The following is a 24229-nucleotide window of genomic DNA, read 5'->3' on the forward strand; positions in this document are numbered from 1 at the left end:
TCTAAAATAAACACAAGGTTAAGGTTCCACTTATATTATGTTTTACTTTTTCTAATATTTTCCGCTATAGATCGATTCTATCAAATATTTTGTATTTTTGTTTCACATTATATAAATTTCACAAAATACAAATTCCACCATCAACCTGCATTGCAGAAAAACATAAGCTTCTTTGCATAAATTTTATCGATTCTACCGCAACCGCAACAAATCTACGATTATTCAGCAAACGTAACTGGTTATTAATTAAGTGATTTAATCCGACACCAGTGCCAATGACGAACAAAGCTGCCTGACCTACGCTCCATTTAACCAGGACACAAACATGCATATGCACACACACCAGAAAGGCAATCAGCTAGCCAAATATATGCGCGTGTGTTTGTGTCCGGTTGAACCGGCTGCTTGACCACAACTCATTGGTGACTTATTGACACTCGCACAATTGCATTCAGAATTCAACAAATATTCCTGCATCCAAAAATATGTACATGTAACCACGCACCGAATGCGTTTGCATATGTGTTTACTCACATGGAAATTTGTTGTGTATGTATGTATGTGTGAGTATAAAATGCAGGTGTGTGTGCATTAAATATGTTTTTCGGAAATTCGGCAACTCTTATTAGTGTTGGTTTGAGCATTTATTGTCACCAAGTGTGCTATTTGTGTGAAGATGGCATTAGCTAAGCAAAAGCTGTATGCGCCTAAATGCAGGCAACAAACTCTCATACACATAAACGCATATATTTTAAGTGCAAAATTGTTTTAGTGGTTAAATTGCATTGGCTTATGTTAATTTGCGTACGGGCAGCGTTCGAGACGCCACTCATGCTGTTGGTCGAATTGGAAATTTGGTAAATTCAAATATATGCATTTGAAATGGATATGTCGGTTAGGACAAATGGCAACCGTGTCACTCGTGGCATGTTGTATATAAGTACTGAAGCACATAAGTAGTCGGTCTCCTATGCGAAGACGACAGCTGTTGTGCGTTATTAAATTGCAACAGCTTTCAGAAGTCATCTAATTTGCTATATGTAACAAATCTAACTCATGTGTGCTCGTATTCGGTTTGGTTTGGTATTCAAGACTTGGCAATTATGCCATATAAAATATTCATTTAATACTAAGAGTATTTTGTCGACTGACAGCTTTGTAATTAGTCGATGAGCTTTTGCGGTTGGTCCATTGAAGGAGCGCACTTTCTGTTGAAGAAATGATGTATGACATAAAGAAAAATTCTGGGATCAATGTCAGTATGCGACAGCTCAGATTACAATATGTATTTATTTACATTTCTAGCTCAGTAGATTTTTGATGTATTTGTTTCAGTAGCTATGCTTGTATGAGAACTTTGGTGCAAAGTCTTTAACTTTTATAACATTAATACATAAAGCAATAATTAAAGCGCAGTAAAAATTATTTCAGAAATAATATATTTAATGCTTTTACTTTATGATATAAAGATAATAAATTTCCAAAACATTTTTTACTAAATTCTCCATTTTGAGCCACTTTGAGCCAATTTTCCTCTCAAATTAACGAATACCATAAATTGAAAGTCCATTTTCAACTCAAATAGCTTTAAAATGTCGCTGATAAGGGATCGCGGTTGGAGTAAACGGCTGGTAAAATTCAAATAAATATTATTAAAGAATTTGAAATTCGTTTTGAGTCACTTTGAGCAATTTTTTCCAATATTTACAATTTCATTAGTAATATGTTTCGATATATTAATGCTCGCTTTATACAATTTTAAAAGCGAGAAAATCATATTTTGAGCAAGCATGAATTATGTTGAGCCATACTCATTTGTTAGACAATTCAATACAAAAAATTCAATTTATACCACATTTGATTGCTAATCTAATAAATTATCTCTACTTTACAGAATTTTGAGTTCATTATTTACATTTTGCTTCATTTTGAGCCAACAAAATACTATTACAATTCAGTTATATTGAATTAAAACTTACAAAAAACATTTTCAGTTTTCCGAAATTATAATGATGCCCTTACCACATCATTTACCACTGACTTAAAAATGCGTAAATTTACTTTAAGCCAAATTGAGCCACATTGAGCGCTCCAGCCAAACACTTTGAGTTACTATTGTTTACATATTTTACTGTTTGCACTGCGCATAGCATTTTCAAAATCTAATTAAAAAACGCCCGTACTCCCGCTTACCTACCAAAGAGGCGCCAAATAGTTAGTGCCAACTGCACTATATTATTATTAGAGCACACAAACTAAGCTGCAAATATTTATTGTGGTTTCAATACAGCTGCATAAATTCCCACAATACATTAGCAGTTAGCTTGGCATATTGAGCCACTGCCGGACCATTAACACTTAACCAAAATTGCAGTGAAGCATTAAAATGAGTACAAATAAATAGTTTTCATAGAGAGCGCACAACTCAACACGAATTTAAAGCGCTGCTTTGCTTGAATAGTGGGAGTTGGGGATGTTGGTTGAAAGTGTGTGCTGGCGCGAGTGCAATTAAATGCATAAAATGAGACAAACTGTCATGTGGAATGTAAGTGAATGTGTTGTAATGTTTGTAACTGGTTGTGTGCGAGTGTTTTGTTTAAACGCGCGTAAATTGACTTGTACGTTTAATTTATTGTTATTTACCGTACAGATATAAAGTGGGCGATGGCATGCTCTTGCAGCAGATATGTTGGTATGGTAAGCGAGAGGGGAGTGATTGTGTGATATATTAAAGAACTTTAATGCCACATGAATCGAATGTCACACTTTAAACGCTTTTGTTGCAAGTGCGTGTGAGATAGTGAGTAGAGGAGGAATTTACTTGCAACTGGAGAGAAGTAGCATAAAAATTATGAAAGATAAATGTCAAAATAATATTTGAATTAGTAGTAGAGTCTCTAGCATAATGTTTGTAATTTTATATATTTATTTTGGTAAAACTTAGCTGTCTCTAAGTAAAGTTGCGTAGAAAAAGAACGCGCTTGTAGCAATACTTGTGTGCTAAATCACTGGCAGCACACCTATGGGACGCTTAAATTTCGCAGCAATACAACAAAAACAATGAGAGAATGCAAACAATTATTGATAGGCTGTGAGACATCTCCATATAGTGTCTGTATGCATTAAGGTGGTGCTTAAAAACAAAAAAAATAATAATTATAAAAAATGTCATTAACATCTGCAGTAACACTACTGTCGGAAACGTTAACACTTATAAAATTTTATTTCATTATTCCACTTGCCGACATCTACGACCACCCTAATGTAATATATGAAACCTCTCCTTCACCAGCATAACTCATACGCCCTGTCCAACATACGCACACATGACATATAGAGCACATTACGCATACGCCCCGTATGCTCAATTGCATGCGCACCATTGCAGTCGAGCGCTAATAAATTATTAAGTACAAGCAATAAATTTCAAATTAATCGTTGATATTTTATCAGAAATTGTGCTAGTGCATTACGACATAATTATTGTTGCCATTTCGGTGTGAATATACAGCGAATTTATGTTGTAATATATATGTGGATACACAGGCACACACGCATTTATGGGTACAACTATTTTATAGCCTGCCTGCAGCCGCTCATTATTTGCTGTCGGGCATTTAATTCGAGCATGATTTTTTTCTCCGTTTTTGTGTAGTAAAATGTTAATTTTAAATAAATTATTTCGGCGTTAAGCTGTGAGCATACCTGCAACTATAGGCGTGTGGCTGTGCGTTTGCACGAAGGTGTTGTGGCGTAAAGACAACAATAATAACCATAATAGCAAACAATAACAACAATAAAGAAACAAAAGGCATAACAAAAACAATGACAATATAAAATGATGATGACATAAAATATAAAATATGCGGGGAGAAAAACGACGGGAAATTGCCTGCGGCCAGCAATTATAATGACATCAAGAATGTGTGAGAAAAAATAAACAGCGAAAATTAGTGAACAAAAATAAATAATGGTTAAACAAATTATGCGCATGAAAATTTTTAAGCGCAAACGTGTCGGGAGAGTAATAAAATAAAAAAAAAAAAATAATAAAAATAAAAAATTATAAAAAATAAAAGAAGTTTAGAAATTAAATTTAATGGCATGCTAAATAATACAAAATTGTAAAATTTAATAAATGAAATGAATTATCTGAATTTTTGCACAATTTTAAAGTAAAAATTAATATAAAAAATTTAAACTTTTGGAAAATAATAAATACTATATAATAATAAATAAAATACCCAAAAAACATTAAAAAATTATGTTGATACACTTTCCAAAATTGTTAAAAAATAATAGTTATTTTTATCTATTATTAAACACGAAGTAAATATTATATTAAAAAAAATTTCTTCGAAACATTTTACGAATTTCGGTGATTTTTTGTCACATTTTTCTCACATACCAATTAATTAAAAAAAAATTTAATAGTAATGAAAAAAAATACTGCGCAGGCAACTGAAAATAACCAACAACAACAAAAGCACTCAACGTCAATTATGCCACCGCAATAATTTTCGCGCGTCTTTCAATTTAATTGTTAATTTATTACACGCAAACAGTAGCAACAAAAAGTATCAAAATAACAGCGGCAACAAACTTGTCATGTACACTGCCACAACAGCGACATGACATAACTGTTTTTTTTTGTTTTTTCCTAACAGCGCTATAACTTTAGTGTAATTTTTTTAATTGCCTACTTGCTGGTAAATTATAGCTAGAGGCTGTGTTTTTGATTTATTTCTGCTTTGATGAAATTAAAACAAAAAAATAAATAATAATTCATTGTATAAAATGTCTCATAGAGTTTATTTACAAAAGCATTAATGATTTTAGGCGAATACTTTTAATTTGCAAGCAATTAGCTGCAATAATATTAGAAAAAGTATTTGAAATTTTTGATTTTATGAGCGATGTTCGCAAAGTGGCTCAATATTGAATACAAGTGCAATAAAGTCTCTTAATTTGTAATTAATAGTCGCAAATATTAAAGTACTGCTTATATCTGGAGTGAAGAAAACTTTATTGGAATTTTATACTTTTTTGGCAATTGGCTCAAAATGGCTCATTATTGATAAAGTGTGGGTTTAAATCCACAAATTCTTCTAATATTTAATATGAGTAGTTTCTAGTTCATAAGACATCAGGCTTTAGAGTTATGGATTTTTCGTTACATCACTCAATATTATATCAAACGCAAATAAGAGCTAGGAAGCTGTTTATGTCGGTATGAGTGTACACAGTATTGTTACTGGTGCTACGTTTAAATTAGGCCTTTATTGAAAAAGAAGAAGAAGAATGAAACTGAGTTTGCTTTAATTTCTCCTTAAAAATTTTTCATATTATTATATTTTTGTAATGGTTTCTTTGCATAATTAAATATGTAAATGAAAAATTCCTATGGTTTATACGTATAATTATATATTTTTTTGAGATTATTTATATTTTCCGTTTAACTGCTAGATATTAACTGAAATTAGCTCAAAGTGAGCTAAATGTTGCGCAAGCGGTATAAGAGTAAACCCCTAGAACTACATATATATATTAAACACATTCTACTAAAACTTTACTACCAAAAATTAAAATAATATTTTGTTTAAATATTTGCAGTGGCTCCATAGGTCTCAATATTCAAGAAAAGTTACTTAAAGACCAAATTTTAAAGCATTTTAAGCAGTAAACAGCTTTGAAGATTTCCTAACCTAACGACATCTATTATACTTCGTTAATTTTTAGCGTCATATTACGTAACGCATAAGCGCTCAAAAAAGCAGCAGGCAACTTCAAAGTTGTCAGTTCATTAAACCACATTGCCAAGCTCAGAATAATTTGATTTTTCGTTAGCTGCTGTGTAGCAGCTACAATTTGCGGTTCATTGATTTTTCGACTTGAATTTCTTAGCAAAGCATTGATATTTTTAGTAAACATTTATCGAACACATACAGATACATATGTATATAGTGGGTTTTATATGGGGGGTGTGTTTGTGCCGGCTCTTGCCATTCGACACCAATTAAGTTGCACTAATTAACTGTCAAAATGTCACAGTTTCAACATCAACAAAACTTACACCAAAAATAAACCCAACACCTAAGAGCTGCTGCTGCACACCTGTGCACTCTACAGATATTTACCGTTAAAGTCCGCACAGATTAGACGCACATATACTCGTATTATTGTGGATGTATGTCAGTTTGTGTTTTTGTCTCCGGCATCATTTATTATTGGCATAAATAAAGCCGGCACGTTTATTTATTTTCGTTAACACACTACAAGCATACACACACACTCGGGTTCCTGAAGATATATACCGTAAATGAGTCATCATCACCTGCTTGTGAACACACACACTCAGTGGGAGGCAACTGCTGAGGAGACAACATCAACGCCGCAACGACGTAGCGACAAGCAAACGTCACTCTTCATCATTCACAGTTATTTATATGGATGGACACAAGTACAGGACATACATACATATATGAGCGTTTGTTTGTATCACTAAAGGCTACAGGACAACATCACAAGCGCGTACAGCAGCAGCTGAGCGCCACACATGCATAATATATGATGCCGAAAAGGTTTGCTGGTCATTCGTTTGCTTCATTATTTCAAGCAGTTGCTATCGAGACTGTGTGTGCTGTATATACATGTGTGGTAGTATGCTTTTGGGCGCCAACTGCAGCTGGACAGTTACAAGTAGTGTGTACTATGTCCTTTGGTAGGCAAGCAGCCGTCGTTGTCGTACGCTAGCAGCCGCAGTGTATAATCGAGCGGATACAATCATTTTAATAGACACCCCGTTGTGTATGCGCCTGAAAGTATGCACTACATGTAATTTATGCCAGCGTACAAAGTTCAAGCATACAGCTGTAGACTTGTTTGTGCCGTTGGCGGTCAAATGGTCATGTTTAGTCACGCTAGACAGCCAGACAACCTTTTATATCTATGGTGCTGTTTATGCGCCTAAAAGCATGCATTTGTAAGTAAATTTTGTTGCGATATAAGCGGTAACACTTTTTTGGGGGTTATAATTCATGTGGAAGCGTGAAAGGGCTAAAAAGTAGCGTTTTTAAGTAGAGGAAATATAATAAGAGCGGACTTGTGAATTTTTTGGGTAAGAGTCTACGCACAAGCCTGGGTTAAAATTACGAAGTACATACTGTACATCTGAACTATTTTTATAAAAATATTACATTAGAAATCCTAATTTTCAACTCCGCATTTATTTAATATTTTTAATTTAATATATGGTTTGAAAATTTTGCTCAAATGGCTCAATCTGGTTTAAAATAAAGTCAATTTGAAATATTGAGAAATATTTTCTTAAATCTTTTCAAATATTCGTTATTTAATCTGATATTATTAACTCGTTTTCTTAATTTACTTTATTTTGTTACTTTTTTACTCAAAAAACTGAGTCGAATCTTCGTTTTAGCAAATAAATAATAATAAAAAAGCAGAATTGCAAGACCTATTTGCTTTCACGTGCATTTAAACAATTATGGCACAATTTTATAACAACAGTGTTTCGAAAACCGTGCTCAAAGTAGCTCAAAATGGGTTTGGGTACAGTAAATACAAAATATTGAGAAACTACCGAAACGTAAATATTTCTTTATCTTTAAAAATCTGGAGCTTTTGAACAGAAAATCTAGACCGCATCATTTAGAATGATAAACAAATGTCGCTTTTACATATAATGCCTCAAAATGGCTCATAATGAATTTCTCACATATTTGTTATTACAATTTCGTCTCATTTGTAAAAATAAATGTATCAGTCTTTATTTTAAATAACTTTTAATGAAATATTTCGGTGCCGTGTAAGTAGAAGAAAAATGGAATTGCACCACAGCTCAAACCGGCTCAATATGCTTTACTGCATGCCTTATTTAATTGAATTTCAGCATGCTGATAGCTAATAAATAACAGCATTAAATATAGAAAGGGTAAGTGGCAGTTTCCTTACTTAAGAACTTAATGTATTATATCGTTTAAAACCCGATCGACGGAAGATGCAGAATTTTCGTAAATTGAAAATACCGAAAATTTAAGTGCACTTCTCAGCTGTCATTAACCATTACACAAAATAACCAAGAATACATTTATTTGTATATGTACCGGCTGCAATAAACAGTATCTACGAAAAGCATACGTACAAACAGACACAATATTTTTGCTCCTTTTGTATTAGCTTAGCTAATATCACTGCTAAGCAAATATTTTGAGTGCTAAACCAACGGTAGAGTGGTGAGACCAGACCTAAGTGGCGGAGTGTTGAGTGTGAGCGATGTGATTTTGTTACTACTAAAATCCATTAGTATCATTTTGACTGTCCATTCATGCAGAACACTCTTCGATTGGGGATAAGATGGCGTATAAGATGGCGATAGAAATGAATAGAGTAGAGGGGGTAGAGAGCGACATGTAAGCGCAACAACAAGCTGAAAGTTATTGTCTATAAGGACAATAAAGACGACGTCAATAAGGTAATATTGCGTCAAATGCAGGCAGGCAAGCTTAGACGAAGAGTTTTTGATGGAGAGTAGAAGAGCGGAGCGGATAAAGGAGCTACGATATACATAGTAGATATGGAGTAGTTGATGAGCAGTTAAGCAAACAAATAGCTGAATTTCCAAAGTGTCTATGACCGCACAGGTAGCACGGCAACAGTAGCTTGTTAATAACAACAACAACATTAGACAGCCATAGGTAACAATAGCAACAACTTGTTTTTATAGACCATTTATTTTCTAAATAAACATGATGGCTCTTAAAACCACATGAACATATATTTAGCACAGGTAAATAGAAAATATGTATATACACACAAATATACTAACACATAACCGACGTCTATTGCATTGTGCAACAATCAAGGCATAACAACAGGCGCATATATCTGCAGTTGTAGTTGTTGTTGCACGTACGTAATGCTCCGCTATTTGTTGCTGCTTGTGCAGCCATAAACAGATGCCGTTGCGCACATTAATCTGCTATAAATGGCTTATAGTACGGCCATTGCATTGCATTGCAGCGGAAAGAAGGCGAGCTCTTCAGCTATCTTGTTGCATACTTTTAGGTGCACAAGCGTGGTAACTCATATGCGTGTGTATATACAACAACTTCATTTATGCTTAATGCGGCGGCAAGTTTTGAGTGCGTAGACATACATATGTGTGTTTGACTGTGTGTGTGTATCTTTACTTTGTAATCGTAGCTGACTAGTAATACATGTGTGCCGTACTGCATGCAATAAGCAACATATATATATATATATATTTATATATACATGTAGAAACATTTCAACTGCTACGTTGGATATTTATGCGTGTTAAGAAATTCTCAGTGAACACCTGTAATGCAGCGCTGGTGCCAATGACTGCATAAGTACCGTTAGATAACTCTATACTTTTATACAAATATACTAAATGTAAATATGTTTTTAAATATTAACTAGTAACTTTGTATATTGGCATTTAGCTTTATAAATATTTGCTTTGAAGTTATTGTGTATTTTAGCAGTTTTTGTTGCATACTTATTGGCTGATATTGAGCATATCGCTGGGTTTCGGTTTTTACTGTTATCATAAAGACATAAATTGTTATTTATTCTATATTTATTGTTTGCAAAATAGTTGAGACAATTGCATATGTTTTCTTTAAACCTGTTGCACGATTAAATTTCATTAAAATAATATTCTAAATATTATTTGCAAACAAAAATTATATGAAGAGTAAATTTAAAAACATTTAAAGCGAGATAAAACATACAGAAATAATTTGATTTTAAACGACTGTCGCAAATTATTTAAATTTTATTGGAAACATTTTTATAGAAAAACTGTAAATTGATTTTGAGCAACTTGGAGCCTAATTTTAATGTATTCAACTTGCTACAAATTTAACCAAAATGTGTGGTATTACTATTTTTTCACACTACGCTTATACTTATATTAATTTAGTTCAGTTAAATAAAGTCAAAAAAGTGTTTTTTTTGTATTTTGAGCCGTTTTGAGCAAAACTAAATTATACTATTAAATTAAAAACAATAAGTAATAAATACATAAAACAATTTATATCCAAAGTTTAATTATTATAGAGATTTAACAAAACAATTTGAATTGAATTTAGAGCAACTTTGAGTCATATTTTAATACATTCAATTTGCTAGAAATTTAACTTTAATGTATGGTATTACTATTTTCCACATTACGCTTCTACTTAGTTCAGTTATAGAAAATCTAAATCGTGTTTTTTTATATTTTGAGCCGTTTTGAGCTAAATTAAATTATACGAAAATCATAAATTAAAAATAATTGGTAATAAAAGCTGAAAGGAATTTATTTTCATAATCTAATTATTACAAAGATTTTACAAAGCTATTTGAGTGAAATTTTGAGTAACTTTGACTAAACTTTTCACTCAAATTAGAGATGTCAATATTTTTACAGTTTGCAATTTTAATGATACTAATTTTACTAAATTTAGTAGCTTTTCTTTCATGTACTATGTTTAAAATAATTCATTTCAGTCACATTACATGCCAATTGCGTTTTGAGTCATTCTGAGCAACTTTGAGTCGTTTGAATATGCTATTGTAAATTATCTCTCTAGCTCTACTATAAAATCCGACTTAAAAATATGATTTTAAAAAACATTTTGGCATAATTTTATTAATTTAAAGCTTAAATGCATTTTGAGCTCTTTTGGGCCAATCTGACATTTTTCTATATATTCATTATATTTAGCTTAATAAATATTTTTTCTTTGTAAAGCAAGTTTAATTTCTTCCGTAACATTTAAAATATTTCAACTCTCCATACAATGTGCGTTGTCTTGCAATTAAAATATAGCTGAGTAGAGGGTAAAACACAAAATGATGCAGAAATTTAATTACCAAACGAATTACGCACAAATCCATCAAAATTAACCGCAATTAAGTAAGTTTGGCACGCTGCAGCCAATTTAGCCGCAACTGCAAATAACTGCGGCAAGCGCACCTTCAACCACACACAAAGCCATATATAGAACGGAGTTGCTAATGAAGAAATGAAGTCAGCTTGCAGGCGTCGGGTGAGGCGGCGCAGAAACTTTTTTTCCATTTGAATTATTCAATTTTACACCTTGTGGCAATGCGGCAGCCGACGTGTGGGTGTAGCAAACACCCAACACTGCACCGCGTAGTATGCATGACACGAAGCAAAGGAAGTGACGTAGACGTCACACAAAAAACTCACAACAAAAGTATGCGGACAGACACAAAGCAAGGCTACAAAACGAAATTGCAGAACTTTTATTCTGTTTGCAGAGTTTTTTCGCAGTTTTTCGTGAGTATTTCTTCTTTTTTTCAACTTTGGTTCTCCAGCAACGCCATTTGTTGGCTCATTCCTGCGGCCGACCGCCTTTAAGCGTCATCCGTAGAATGAGTGGTAATGATTTTGAGTGAGTGTGTGTGGGTTGCTGTGGTAGCGGTGGTTTACCGTAGTGAGAAAGCTAGCATTTTTTTAATGAAAAAATGAAAAAAAAATTCAAAAATTGTAGGTGAAAAAATAATTCCAAATAACCAAATTAAACAGCAACAAAGCAAGTGTGGCGAGCAAAATTGCTCATTTTCGTTTTTAATTTATTTTCACTTGCTTCCACGCCGTCCACTTGCTACTTTGTTACATTCTTGTTGTTGTTGTTATTATTACTGTTGTTCTTGTGAATGTTGTTATTGCTTTTAGCTTTTGTTTTGCTATTTACAATTACCCTGCTCACTTTTTAATATTTATTCCTTGCTACTGCTGTAGATATGTATTTGTATCTGCATATATGTTTGTTTGTGCGTTTGTGGCATGCAGCACTTTGCGGCGCCACAATTGAAATCAAAAGTAATTCGCTTAATTCGAATTGTTTCGCAACGTAATTTTCGAATGTGCGGGTGTGTTGCCTATTGTTGCAGTTGTTGTTGCTGCTATTATGCTGTATACGCTAACTGGCAGTGGCAAATGCAGCAAAAAAAAAATTATGAATAAAAGAAACGAAAGTGTGGAAATTACTTCAGCATTTGCACGACCAGCTATTTTTTGGTGGTGCAGCGCACACACAGCAGGACAGGAGTGACAAAAAATATTTAAAAATATTATTAAATATATGAAAAATTACCAAGCGGAATGTATTTCTGGGAAATATTTTATGCAAAAGAATTTTCTACAACAACAATTATATTTTTTCAATAACAACAAATTTGTAAACATGCAAAAATAATATAATCATGAAAAATAAAGATATTACGAAATATTTAAAAATTTATTAAATTAAATATATTAAAATTGAAGATTTTCGAAAAAAGTATTAAAAAATTTTAAATTTTTAATTTTTTTTTTTAAATAAAACACAAATAAAACTCCTTTTACTTTGCTTTTACTGAAAAATCTACTTAATTTCTCATTTTTATTTAATTTAAAAACTATAAGTCACATTTCGTCCCACTGTACTGTGCGCGCCACGCCGCATGCAATGCCATTTCACTTGCCCCGAATCAGTTGCATGCAATGAATGCGCGCGCGCGAGTACATTTTGCAAAACTTTTTAATTAAAAACTTTTTACCGTTATTTTTTTCGCCGGCGTAAATATGTATGCGCGAAGGGAAGTTACTGCACGAACTGCAACAACAGCGACACAAGCATAAAAAGCGCTACCCTGTACGGTTGAAGAACGGAAATAATGGCCCTAAAGTACGCATGCTGATTTCACGCTTTCAAATCCAACGCTAGACGAAGGGAGAATATGGTTTTTCCTGGCGAAAACGACCAAGTCGGGGTAGTACAGCAAATAAGGTAACAGAGAGGACAGCGGACTGCTATTTCAGCAAATATAAGTGAAAAAACACGTAGTCAGCGAAAGATTTAATACAAATGCGTTTGGCGCCTAAAAGTATGCAACAGTCAAAAATAAAAGCCTTAACAACACAGCAAAATAGCGAATTTGTGCCAACAATTACAAGCACAACAACAACAATGGCATTTACGTAGACCAAGCAGACAGCGATTGTGGCGAAATCTGGATGGCAGACGCATAAACACTACACCAGAAATGGCGTTACCGCAAAAGCTCAACGTGGAGTAGCGCGCAAGCTAATCTTCTTGCTTCAGCTACAAAAACTACCAAACATCGCTATTTGCTGTCACTTTTGACGTGACTTTCGTCAGGCATTCTCACTCAGCTTGTGTCAGCCAACAATTGTTGTGGCTAATAAAGAAAATATGTTGCATACTTTTAAGCTGCCCACGGTAGACAATCAACGCACACTTGCGTCTGCCGGCATTTTCAAGTCTTTGCACTTCACTGCTTGTTTAAACTCACGTAATTATGCAGCAAATGTGCGTGGTAATTGCTGGTGTAGTAAATTTATTGCATACTTTGTAGCGCGCGCTCGTAAAAATGTAATTAAATGAGCTCAGTAAGCATATAAATGCGGTGATTTTTTTGTTTATGCACTTAGTTTCTTGTTTTTTCTTCTTCTTACAAATCGCCGCGAAGTTTTCGTAATTGCTGGCCATTAAATAGATCTGCTGGTAAAGTAATACTGCATAATTATGGGCGTAAAGCGGTTGCTTTGAGTTCCTGCTTGTTTAAGTTTGGGAGTTCGGGTGTAAAAGTAGAAAAAATTGCGATAACTTCTAATTAATATTAAAATATTTTTATTTATAAAAAGGTTTATGTGAAAATTTGTGTGGATATTATAATATTTTGTGGCATAGTTTTAGGCGCATGTTACTTAATTGCAATTTTGTGTAAATTGAAAGTTTTTTATGCATAATTTAGTGGTTGCAGTTTTGAGATTTAGCATTCAATAGTGAATAACATCCACATTATTATGTTCAAAAAAAGTTTAACATACTTTTCGGCGCGTTGTTTGGCTTTTTTTGTTTAACTATACATTGCTTGTTATTATAACTGATATAGATAAATGTAAAACTGCTAGAATGCTTTATTTTTAGACAGTCTACTATAATTCCAAAAAACTTTTAGGCGCTGAGTCGTGCCTAGTGCCACTACAATCCATTTCTTCCACATTTGCAAGCAGCTACAAATGTCATGCAATCAATTTTACAACATTTTACAAATGAAATTAAATGGTTAAATTCAATTTCGCCTGTTCTGTGCCTAAAAGCAGACTGCAATGAATTTAAACTAATTACATATACATGGATGTATGCACACATGGATAAGTACGTACATATATGTCCGTGTCTATCTTTAATTTCCTTTAATGCGCGGCATATTGCAACAGCGCTTTTTATGTTATCCTGCAATTGGCACTTGTGCATGTTTATATGTATTTTGGTATGTGTGCGTAAATGTATTTTGTACTTTTGGCTGTGTGTCTCTGGCGACGCTGTGTGCTGCAAATTGATTTCGTTGCTACAGCGCCGGTTGCCATTACAATTGCAATTGCATTTCTGTTGCGGCAAAAATATTGCAACTACGCAAAGCAGATTGCGCAATTATCACCAATTCAGTGTTGCAACAATGTATGTGGCATGTACATATGTGTATGTCCAACACTCGGCTGTATATATATATATATATATATATATATATATATATATATATATATATGTTTATGTATTTGGATCCGAAAATGCTGACAGCATTGCATTTAAGCAGCTCCAAAACCAGCGAATGCAAATAACTGAAGCATAAGGACAGGAGGGTGTTTTCTGCTGCGTTCTTTGGTTTGCGCTATGTTGCCACATTTTGAAATTTCTATCTACATATGTATATACAGAAGAATATAATCGATTCGGAAATTTAAACTTAGATATAGTGAAAATATATCGATTATTCGAAAATTTAAAAATAATGAATTTATATATCGTCAACGCACTGTTATCTCAAAAATGTTATCGATATTTTTCAGTTTATACGAGTTACAAATTTATACTAACATTCAATTGAATTTTATATCGATAACATCGCTTTATATCGAAAATGTTATCGATATTTTTGAAGCCTTTGGGAGATGAAAACTCATTCTGCACATACACTCATAATTGGAAAATAAAAAATAATTAATTTTATAATCGATATTTTTTATCGACAAATTGTGTACGCTTTATCGACAAACTTGAGCTAATAAAGTTATACTGAAACATTTTTAGACTATTGTTTACTGTTTAGCGCTGTAAAACAAAATCACTTTATTTTCTTTACATAGAGAATCAAGCACGATATGTTCGATATTATGTTTATGCTTTTCAAATTATCGATAACTATCGTTTGTCTCATATTTGTGGGAAATAGCATACATACATATATTTGATTGTAAATTATTGTTTCAACAACAATCGATTAGTTCATATTCAGAATTTCTGAAAAATTACATTTATATGAAAATAATCGATACAATAATAAATACATATTTAAATCGATTTACAATTGATTATAGTCAGAAATTTAAAATATTATACACAAATCGATATGTTGAACTAAACTTATATATGAAAATAATCGATATACCACAAAAAGTATCGATAATTATCGATTAATAAATACAACAATGCATTAGTCTTTTCATTATAGTTTTGCTCAAAGCAGCAACACTTCTTGAAAAATAAATAATAATTTCTGTTTTTAATCTCCATGACAACCCTGCACATTCCCAAAATGACAAAAGACTTACGCGCAATTCACAAAGCAATAAACAGTTAGTTCGGCGCCTACTGCATGGCTCCCACCACTGACCAAGTGTGGGTTTATGGAATAATACGGCGGCTCAGCTGCTGCATAAGAGCATTGTGAGCTCAACACAGGCGACTGTGCAACTCAATTGCATAATTAAAATATCGAAATGAATTAAATCGTTGGATGAGCACACCAACACACGTCATACATAAATTTTAATCGTTGCGTGTGTTTGTTTCGGAGCTCTTCCACGTCACAGATCGCAGTGCCACAGTGCCATGCAATTTGTGTTGTAATTGCCAGCGGGCGGCATATTTGTTGTTGTAATTGTTGTTGCCACATAATTTGTTTGTAATTATTATGTTAATTTGCTTAAATGAAATTGTAACTTTGGTTTTACAGGCAGGCTAACAATCGCATTTTTTTATAATGAATCTCATTCACTATTAAACCACGTCTCCCCTTCCTCCGCGGTCTTATCTAGACTTCCTTGTTGCCCCCGAATTGTACACACGCTAACCGACGTTTATGTTTTGGTATGCGTTTCTAATTAAATTGAAAGCTCTTGCCCGTTGACCAATAGTGCTGGCGACCCGCGTTCTCCTCTCTCTCTCTCTCGCTCGTGCTCCTGCTCGCATTTGACCCCCGCTTTGCGGCAAACTTGTGTACTAGTCCCCGATGTGCAATCGCTGTGGTTGTTCAGCGCAATGCCAAATACATGGAATTCCTATACATGTGTTGTTTTTGTAACTGCAGTATGTGTGTGTTTTTGGTTGTTGTAACAGTGGTAGCCAAATTTCAATTAACTAAAAACTTTTATGCGTTTACATTGATTTTGTGGTCTGATACAATCAATCATATTATTGAAAAGTTGTTTGTGTATGTACTTTAGCAGATATTTAGCATACTTTTGGGAGCGGCGTAAACAAATATCAACGCTATGCGGTATTGTAAGCGCATCATGCGAGCTGTGTTTAGCATTTTTCTCGTTGTATTTATTTATTTTTTTTTTGCATTAAATAAAACGCAATCAAATGGAAGTTGTTGAAAATAGCATTGACTTTCGATTGGAAGGGAAATTTTAATTAATTAATTTGAGTGGTAATCAATATTTAGTTGGTAAAATTTAAGCAGCACAGAGTTATACTTAGTTGTTTAGTCGTGTAACCTATCAACATATTTACCAGTTGTGAATCGTTCTAAGGAGGCCTGAGCTATTGTTAATGTATAACACATTTTGAGGTAAACACATTTTGAGCTACGTTTTGTAAGAATTTATAATGGAAACAATGAAAACATTCATAACTCAACAGATTTTTTGATCATTATATCAACATTCAACATTTGAGCCATTTTGAGTTTTGAGTGGCTTAAACCAATTTTGATAGAAACTCATTAATATTATCGGGAATGAAACATTTCGAAAGAAAAGTTTTGTAAACTTTTGAGAAGACTCTTTTAAAAGCTTTAACTCAACTTTGTGTATTATAAAATGTTTTTATAAGCATATTAAGCATTTGAGCTTTGCGCTGGCAAAACCAGTTTTGAGTTATTTCTTAAAAATGAATTCACTTTGCACAAATATGGCCTAAACTAAACTTTATTCAAAATATTAAAATGGCTTTTTTACTGATATAAAATTAAAAATTGTGGTTTGAGCGCATTTCAGTAGTTTTGAGCCATTTTGAGCAACTATGTATGCGATTGTTTAAAAATAAGTACCTATTAAACGATATTTTTTAAATAGGTAATTACGAATATACCAAGAAAGTAATTTTAATTACGTATTTGTGTAATTCATTGATGTTGAGCCATTTGGTATCATTTTGAACGACATTTTTATGAGAAAAAAATAGTTGTTTGCTTTTTAGTAAGTCAAGCGTGTTCTCAAACAATAAGTAAACAGCTATTTAAAAAAAAACGTGTGCATTAAAAATGCAATTGAAAATATTCTGTGTAATTTTGCACCATTTTGAGTAACTTAAGTGTTATTATTTACCAGAACAATGTAGTTATATTTAATCGTTTTTTATAAGTAGAAGTCATACAGCCAATAAATAAGTAAAGTTAAGTTTTGTGAAAATAATTAAACAGCAGTATTTTATTTTGGCCCATTTTAAGCAATAATTGAGCTAAAATATTGACTTTGAGCAACCGAGTATGGCTGATTACCACGTATAAGTAGGTAATGCTATAAACATTACGCCGAAAAGTGTTTTGAAAAGCCATAGTATGAGTGCATTTAACTTCACGCAGTAATAACTGTTCTGTTATTTACTTTTTATCAGATCGAGTTATTTTGATCTGGATTTTGTACTTCAGCCAGCGGAACTGTAATATTTATATTTTATCTGCCTAATTTTTGGCAAACATTTCACTTTTTTATTTGCGTGAACTTCCATCTTATTTTCTACTTTTAATTTGCATCTTCTGTCATCATAAACACGCTGTAATTAACATTAGCTACAACAAAAAACTGCAAGGAATATAATGCCAGAATTAACCAATTTACATGCGAAATGCAATAATTCACGCCTCTCAACCAACCATATACCATAAAATATGCAAATACATATGTACGGCAAACAAGCGCACACACTCATATATGAGAAATTTTATTATTACAAGCAGTTGAGCACACTTGTGACAGACAGCTGACAGCTGAAAAGCACTACCTTGAGCTAGTAAGGAGAAAAAAGAACGTGTAAAAATTTGCGCCTTTTAACTCATTAGACGTAGCAAACAAACACTAGCTCACATGGTATACATACATGTTGCAAGTATATGTGTGTGCGTTGCATATGCCACTCAAGTGTCGCACAAGTTGCCACAAATTCAAATTTGCCACCTTATGCCTGTGGGTGGCAAGCGAAAAGAAGAAGTAAAAAATAAATTTCAAAGAAAATGAAGGCAGTCGTCTTCTTAAGCATGTATGTATGTGGCACGTCCATATATACATTGGTATCTGCCGCGTATACTTTACAAACTGTGCTTGTATTTACACACTTGCGGCTTTTTATTTTCTACTACACACGCTGGCTTTACGTTCGCCTCATTTCGTCATTTACTCTAACAACTTTGAGCCCGCTGCTTTTTATGTTCGTTATTATCATGATTTGCTCATCTTTGTTGTTGTTTATGCTTTCTGTCTATTGGCAACACAAATGCATACATACTGTGCATGTGCCGCATGTTTCCGTATGTGTAAGCATTTAATCCTTTAATCCAAACATTCAAGTTGTTTACATTATGCTTTACTTTATACTTCTTCTGCTTCGTCTTTCTACTTTGGGGGCTATTTAGCGCGCAAAATTTTTCTTTCTGAAGTGTTTGTGCAACATTGTGAGTTGTTGCCACACATGTATGCTTACAAAAAGCATTTGTTGTTGTTTTTGTTGCTACTGCCAGTGGTTTTTTGCATAATTAATGCGACTGTTGACTTCAAGAGCGGCGAAGTGCATATAAAAACTTCTTTTCACTTCGTTGGCAATTTTTTCATTACCGTTGAGAAGCTTCTATAAGTGCAGACAAGGATGGTATACAAAATGTATATAAACGGCCCATAATGATGAATCAGTCGAAAAATTATCATGGAAAATTTTTATTAATTTACCTTTGCTGTTAACCTTTTTGAGTTCTTTTGGGTTTTAATTGAGTACTTTTCAACCAATTTGAGACATAATTGAGCTATAATGCGCTAAAAACACTTCATATAGCCACTTTGAGTAAATTTTTGAGACTTGGATACTTCTTTTTTATTGATACTTCTAACTTGAGTGTTTTGAGACTTGGAACTATTTCTCACTTGAACGAGTTTTATTGCGCTGTACACAACTTTGAGTTTTTTCATAAGCATGAGCGTAGTTTAAGTGCATCTAGGCGCTGATAAACATTTTGAGTGTTTTTGAGCTTCTTCAAACTATATTGAGCTAAGTTGACCATTTCTAGACACTAGTATTGTATAAAAAAATTTCACTTTTCAAGATGTGACTATCCTTTGAGTGCTTATATTTTATCACTACAATCACAGCTTTGAGTGTAATTATGAAAAGCATCTATAAAAATAGTTAATTTGCTTCAAATTAATTTGCTTGTACCATTGAAAAGTACGTTGAGCCATTTTGAGCTGTTTTTGAGCTCCACACAAACATTTTAATTTACTTTGTCGCACATAAAAATCAATCAACGCGTTTGATATATTTCATATTCTGCAGAGTTGTTTAAATTAAATCAATTTTATCACATTTAAATAATAGAGAAGTTTCCGCAGATGCATTTCGTATGAAAACTGCTATCGTCTGATCACTTAAACATATTTATGGTAATTTTAAGCTACTCTGCATCATTTTGAGCCACTTTGTGCGCAATAATTTCACAAATTACAACATCAAAACCAGAATTTAAAAAATTTTCAAAACGCAAAACAAAAACTGTAACCGTGGACTGCAAAGTAATTGTGTAACCAATAAAAGGAACCACAAAAAAGCACAGATAGCACTCAAACCACCGTTATAAACACAGAATGTACCAACTTGCGCAGTTGCCGCAAAAAGTTTGCCATTCTTCCAGAAAATTGTGTCATTATTTTGCCAGGCGAATGCGTTTTGTTGACAAATTTGTTGCGACACATCAATGTGTTGCTTGCCACGGGCGGGAGCGGCTGTAAGCGACAGAAGTCAGGTGAAAATGGTTTGTCAACGCATATAAAAGAATTTCCTTTTTTATTGCAGAACTCTCCTCGACCTTTAAGGTAGGACTTTTGCAACACGCCAGCTGTTGGGAAGCAGGCGGAGATGTCAAAAAGTTTTGCGAGATTTTCAGTTTGATGGCGAAAGGCGTTAAAACAATAGCAACAACAGCAACAAAATGCTATCACAATGAATGTGGTGAAAATGGTTGGAAAAACGTAAAAATGTGAGGTTAGGTGCGTAAGCACCGAAACACTACTACAACAAATAGTATACAAAGCAGTGCTGCGTTATTAAGCCTGCTCAGCCCATCTTCGCTTTTAATTTCTTCATTTTTCTAGGCAGCTTGTGCTATAGAGTGTGTGAGAGTGGGAGTGGGGCAAGAGAAAGTGTGCGTTGTTGAAATGGCGGTTTGGCAGACAACAATTATGTGACAACAAAGCAAGGAGCGTCGACAGTGTTTGCCGCAAAACTTTTTCACCAGCTCTCTGCTCTGTTGCCAACAAAGACAATTAAGCGACATTTGTTGTCGCATTAGCGGCGCAAAAATGAAATGAAAACAAACAACAAAAACAATGCAGTAGCAGTAACAGCATTGAATGTGGCAACGAAAATGACAACGCAAGTGCCAAAAGGTGTGACAGTTACTGTTGTTGCTGCTTTTTGTTATGTAACAACAATGAAAATTTTAAATAAACAAATACTTAAATATATAAATGGAAATGAAATGAACATCCGAATGGCTTTTGTGGCGGTGGAAAGCAGTGCTTCCAGACGAGAGTAGTAGCATGTTGGCTAGCCTTATGTTTTTACTTTTATATGTATATAATGAGAGAGCATGCTGCGACAAGCGCCGAGCATTGTGCTGGCTCATGATTTTGTAAGGCAATTAATTTTTGTGGCTTATCACTTGGACTGACTGCGCTGCAAAAAAAAAACTTAATTAGACTACTGTTTATTTTATGACGCCTTGAGAAGTATACTTATTCATGTAAATATGTATATTGAGTCATTTTGAGCAAAACAAACAGTGGTAATAACTAAAGAAATACTGGCCACAATACTCTATATTTGTAATTTTTAAACATTTCTAAGCGAGTTTAGTTACTAGCTTCATATAAATTAATATTTAATGATATTTCGAATTTATGTTTGCATAAATCGACAATTTTGAGTGGTATGGCAAAGCTAATTGCTTTAGAGAATCACTGAATGTACACTAAAATCAAATTCTTTAATTAATTATAAGCCAAATAGAAACAAAAAAAAATTAAGAAATACTGGGTATTTAAGCATAATTGAGCCATATTGAGTCACGTGTTATAAGTATTTTTGTAATAAACTTTAAAATTCCATACGCATTATTATTCTATGTTTTCCCAGCTTTTTTAATATAAACGTATTATTCCAAATATATTATTAGCAGTTCAGAGCAAGCAAATTAAAAAAAATCATATTTTTGTAAATTGAACCATTTTGAGTTCTTTAGTTATCCTGATAATTTCAGCATCTAAATGCTTTTTACAACTACAGCAAGCTATTATAAGTAGTCTACAGTGCACTCTAATGTAATAGAATAATTTTTAGTAATTCGAAAATTTTAGTCCGTTTGACAGTGGTCTCAAAAATTATTGAAAACAACTTTTTTGCACAGCAGATGAGTACAATTAGGTAGTATAAACTAACTAAGTAGCAGAAAATCGTGTATCGCTGACTTGGATTTGCATTTTGAGCCGAAAAATCATATTCATACTTTGTATATTGGGTATAACAAAATATTTCTTAACTTATTTAAAAGCCTTGTAGGCATAATCCAAAGTATAAAACATTAGAAAATATAGATTTTTATACTTGAAATTTTTTTAAGACCAACTTCGCACGTTTTGAGCTAGTTAGAGTCCAAACCAAAGTCGGTGAAATCTTGTGGAAAATGTTAATGCGAATTTTTTTCTTTTATCTTTTTATATATACTTGCAGAATGACAACTAAATATTAACGAAGAATGACAACTAAAACAACGAAAATAATTATTTGTAGAATGCTTCTTATTTTTACTAATTTTAATTTCGCACTAATTGAGGAGCGTTTCTTCAACTTTGTACTAATTTACATTTTTGATTTTTACAAACAGAAACATATATGTATATTATAAATAAATAAGTACTTGTTAGCACGTCATTTGTAGCCACATTCACAGAAATGAGTACACATGGTCTGTTCTATGAAATGTTCGCATTGAGCAATTTCGCTCATCGACAATTGGCTCATGGCCAAAGAAATGAATATTTCAAAACTATAATTGCTCGAATGTATATATATTTTCTTCTTTGGCATCGAATATACATATGTCGGTCGGCCTCCATACACAAATGACCGATATTTATGTATTTGCGGAACCTACTTGCCACCGTTAGCGACCGCTCGCTGAGATTTGGTAGCACACAATTTTGTGTATTTTTAGCAAAAATTGCATAAACAATTTTTCAAAGTTGTCGCTTTCGAACTTTATAAATTTTATTTACAGTTATTTTACTTTATATGTATGTACGTGTGTATGTTGGGGAATATTTCATCATGTGTGCGCCGTAAAATATTATTATGAAACGCCATAAATTATCAAAATTCTATAGAGGCGTGAATTTTACGTTGTGCAAAACATTTTTGAGTATTTTTCAACTTTTGCGATTTTTGTAATGTTTTTTATCCATTTTTTAAGCATCTCGAAATTAACGGCATTTTCGTATTTTAGAAATAAACTCACAGTACTTTTTCATGCTTAACGCATTAGCTTGCAACATCACTGTCCAATGTACATACCTGCAAAGAGAAAATAGTCGAGAATTATTATACGCTGATTTATGCGAAAATTTAAAGAAATATTTTTCAATTTAAAAGATTCGCTTAATTAATTAATTATGTTGCAATAAAATTTAAGCTGTTGCATGCTACAAATAGCTGACGGCTTTTGCATGCATTTAAATGGCAAAATTCTTAATTAATTGACACTTGAGTGCATATTGAGCCACTTTGAGCGTCATTGAGCCAAAAGTAGTGTAATGGCAAAAGTGATTAATTAAAATTTTATACATGTTTTATAATAGCAGTGCGCTCCAAAAATCGATTATAGATGACCAATATTTATTTATTATTATATAGGAAAACTTAAAAAAAACTTATATGCGACCTAATCTAATATTCAACTTTAATGTTTTCCTTAAATTGCCATTTGACTCAGTCAACATTCGCTGCTTAGCGCTTCGTAAAGGTCATGACATCTCTCGCAGCTGTGTGTACAATTAAGAATCTTCTGCAATGTTGTGTTCTAAGAGCGTTACACATACAACACAACTCTCTCGTGTAGATAACTAGAGTTAAGTGGTGTTATGTGCGTTGAAAAATGTTAACATGGTTTTTAATTAAATTCTTCGCTGTGTAGAAATGTTGGACGCTTATGTTAGGGGGGATTGTATAAGACCTAAAGTTTACTGTGAAGGCAGTAGGAAAGTTGGTATCTTTTATATACACATATCTTCGCATGAATGTCATGAATGTGTTCGTCCATACACATATATTTATGCTACGCACTCAGTTGGAAGAAAGATGTATTTCTTTTCAAAGAATACCTACTTTGCTCTTTAATACTTTAAATTAATTTTACATAACATTATTAAAGCTTAGTACAATGAAAATTAATATTTTTAACATATTGAGCCATTTGGAGTTTAGTGAATACATATTTTTATAGAAAATTGCTCGAAAGCCTGTTATATCTTCGTAATATAATATCTAACTTCGCATTGGCTTAGAATTTCTAACTTTGAAATATGTTATAACTCGTGAGTTATTTTTAGGCAAGTTAATTT

General features: G+C 33.0%; 1 protein-coding gene across 38 annotated transcripts in view; it reads right to left on the reverse strand.

The window, feature by feature from the left end:
- The window catches only part of LOC105213249 (protein muscleblind), a 285776-nt gene that overhangs the window by 189259 nt on the left and 72288 nt on the right, over window positions 1–24229 (reverse strand). Inside the window, exon 4 of one of the 38 annotated variants that reach the window (XM_054234597.1) lies at window positions 15257–23183. The exons of the other annotated variants lie outside the window; for them this stretch is intronic. Within the exon in view, the coding sequence (XP_054090572.1) occupies window positions 23151–23183 (33 nt within the window). The 3' untranslated portion in view covers window positions 15257–23150. Of the gene's footprint in view, window positions 1–15256; window positions 23184–24229 lie in introns of those variants that run through there. 38 annotated transcript variants of the gene reach the window in all.

This window comes from Zeugodacus cucurbitae, chromosome 6 (genome assembly GCF_028554725.1).
Source record: "Zeugodacus cucurbitae isolate PBARC_wt_2022May chromosome 6, idZeuCucr1.2, whole genome shotgun sequence".
NCBI classification, from domain to species: Eukaryota; Metazoa; Arthropoda; class Insecta; order Diptera; family Tephritidae; genus Zeugodacus; species Zeugodacus cucurbitae.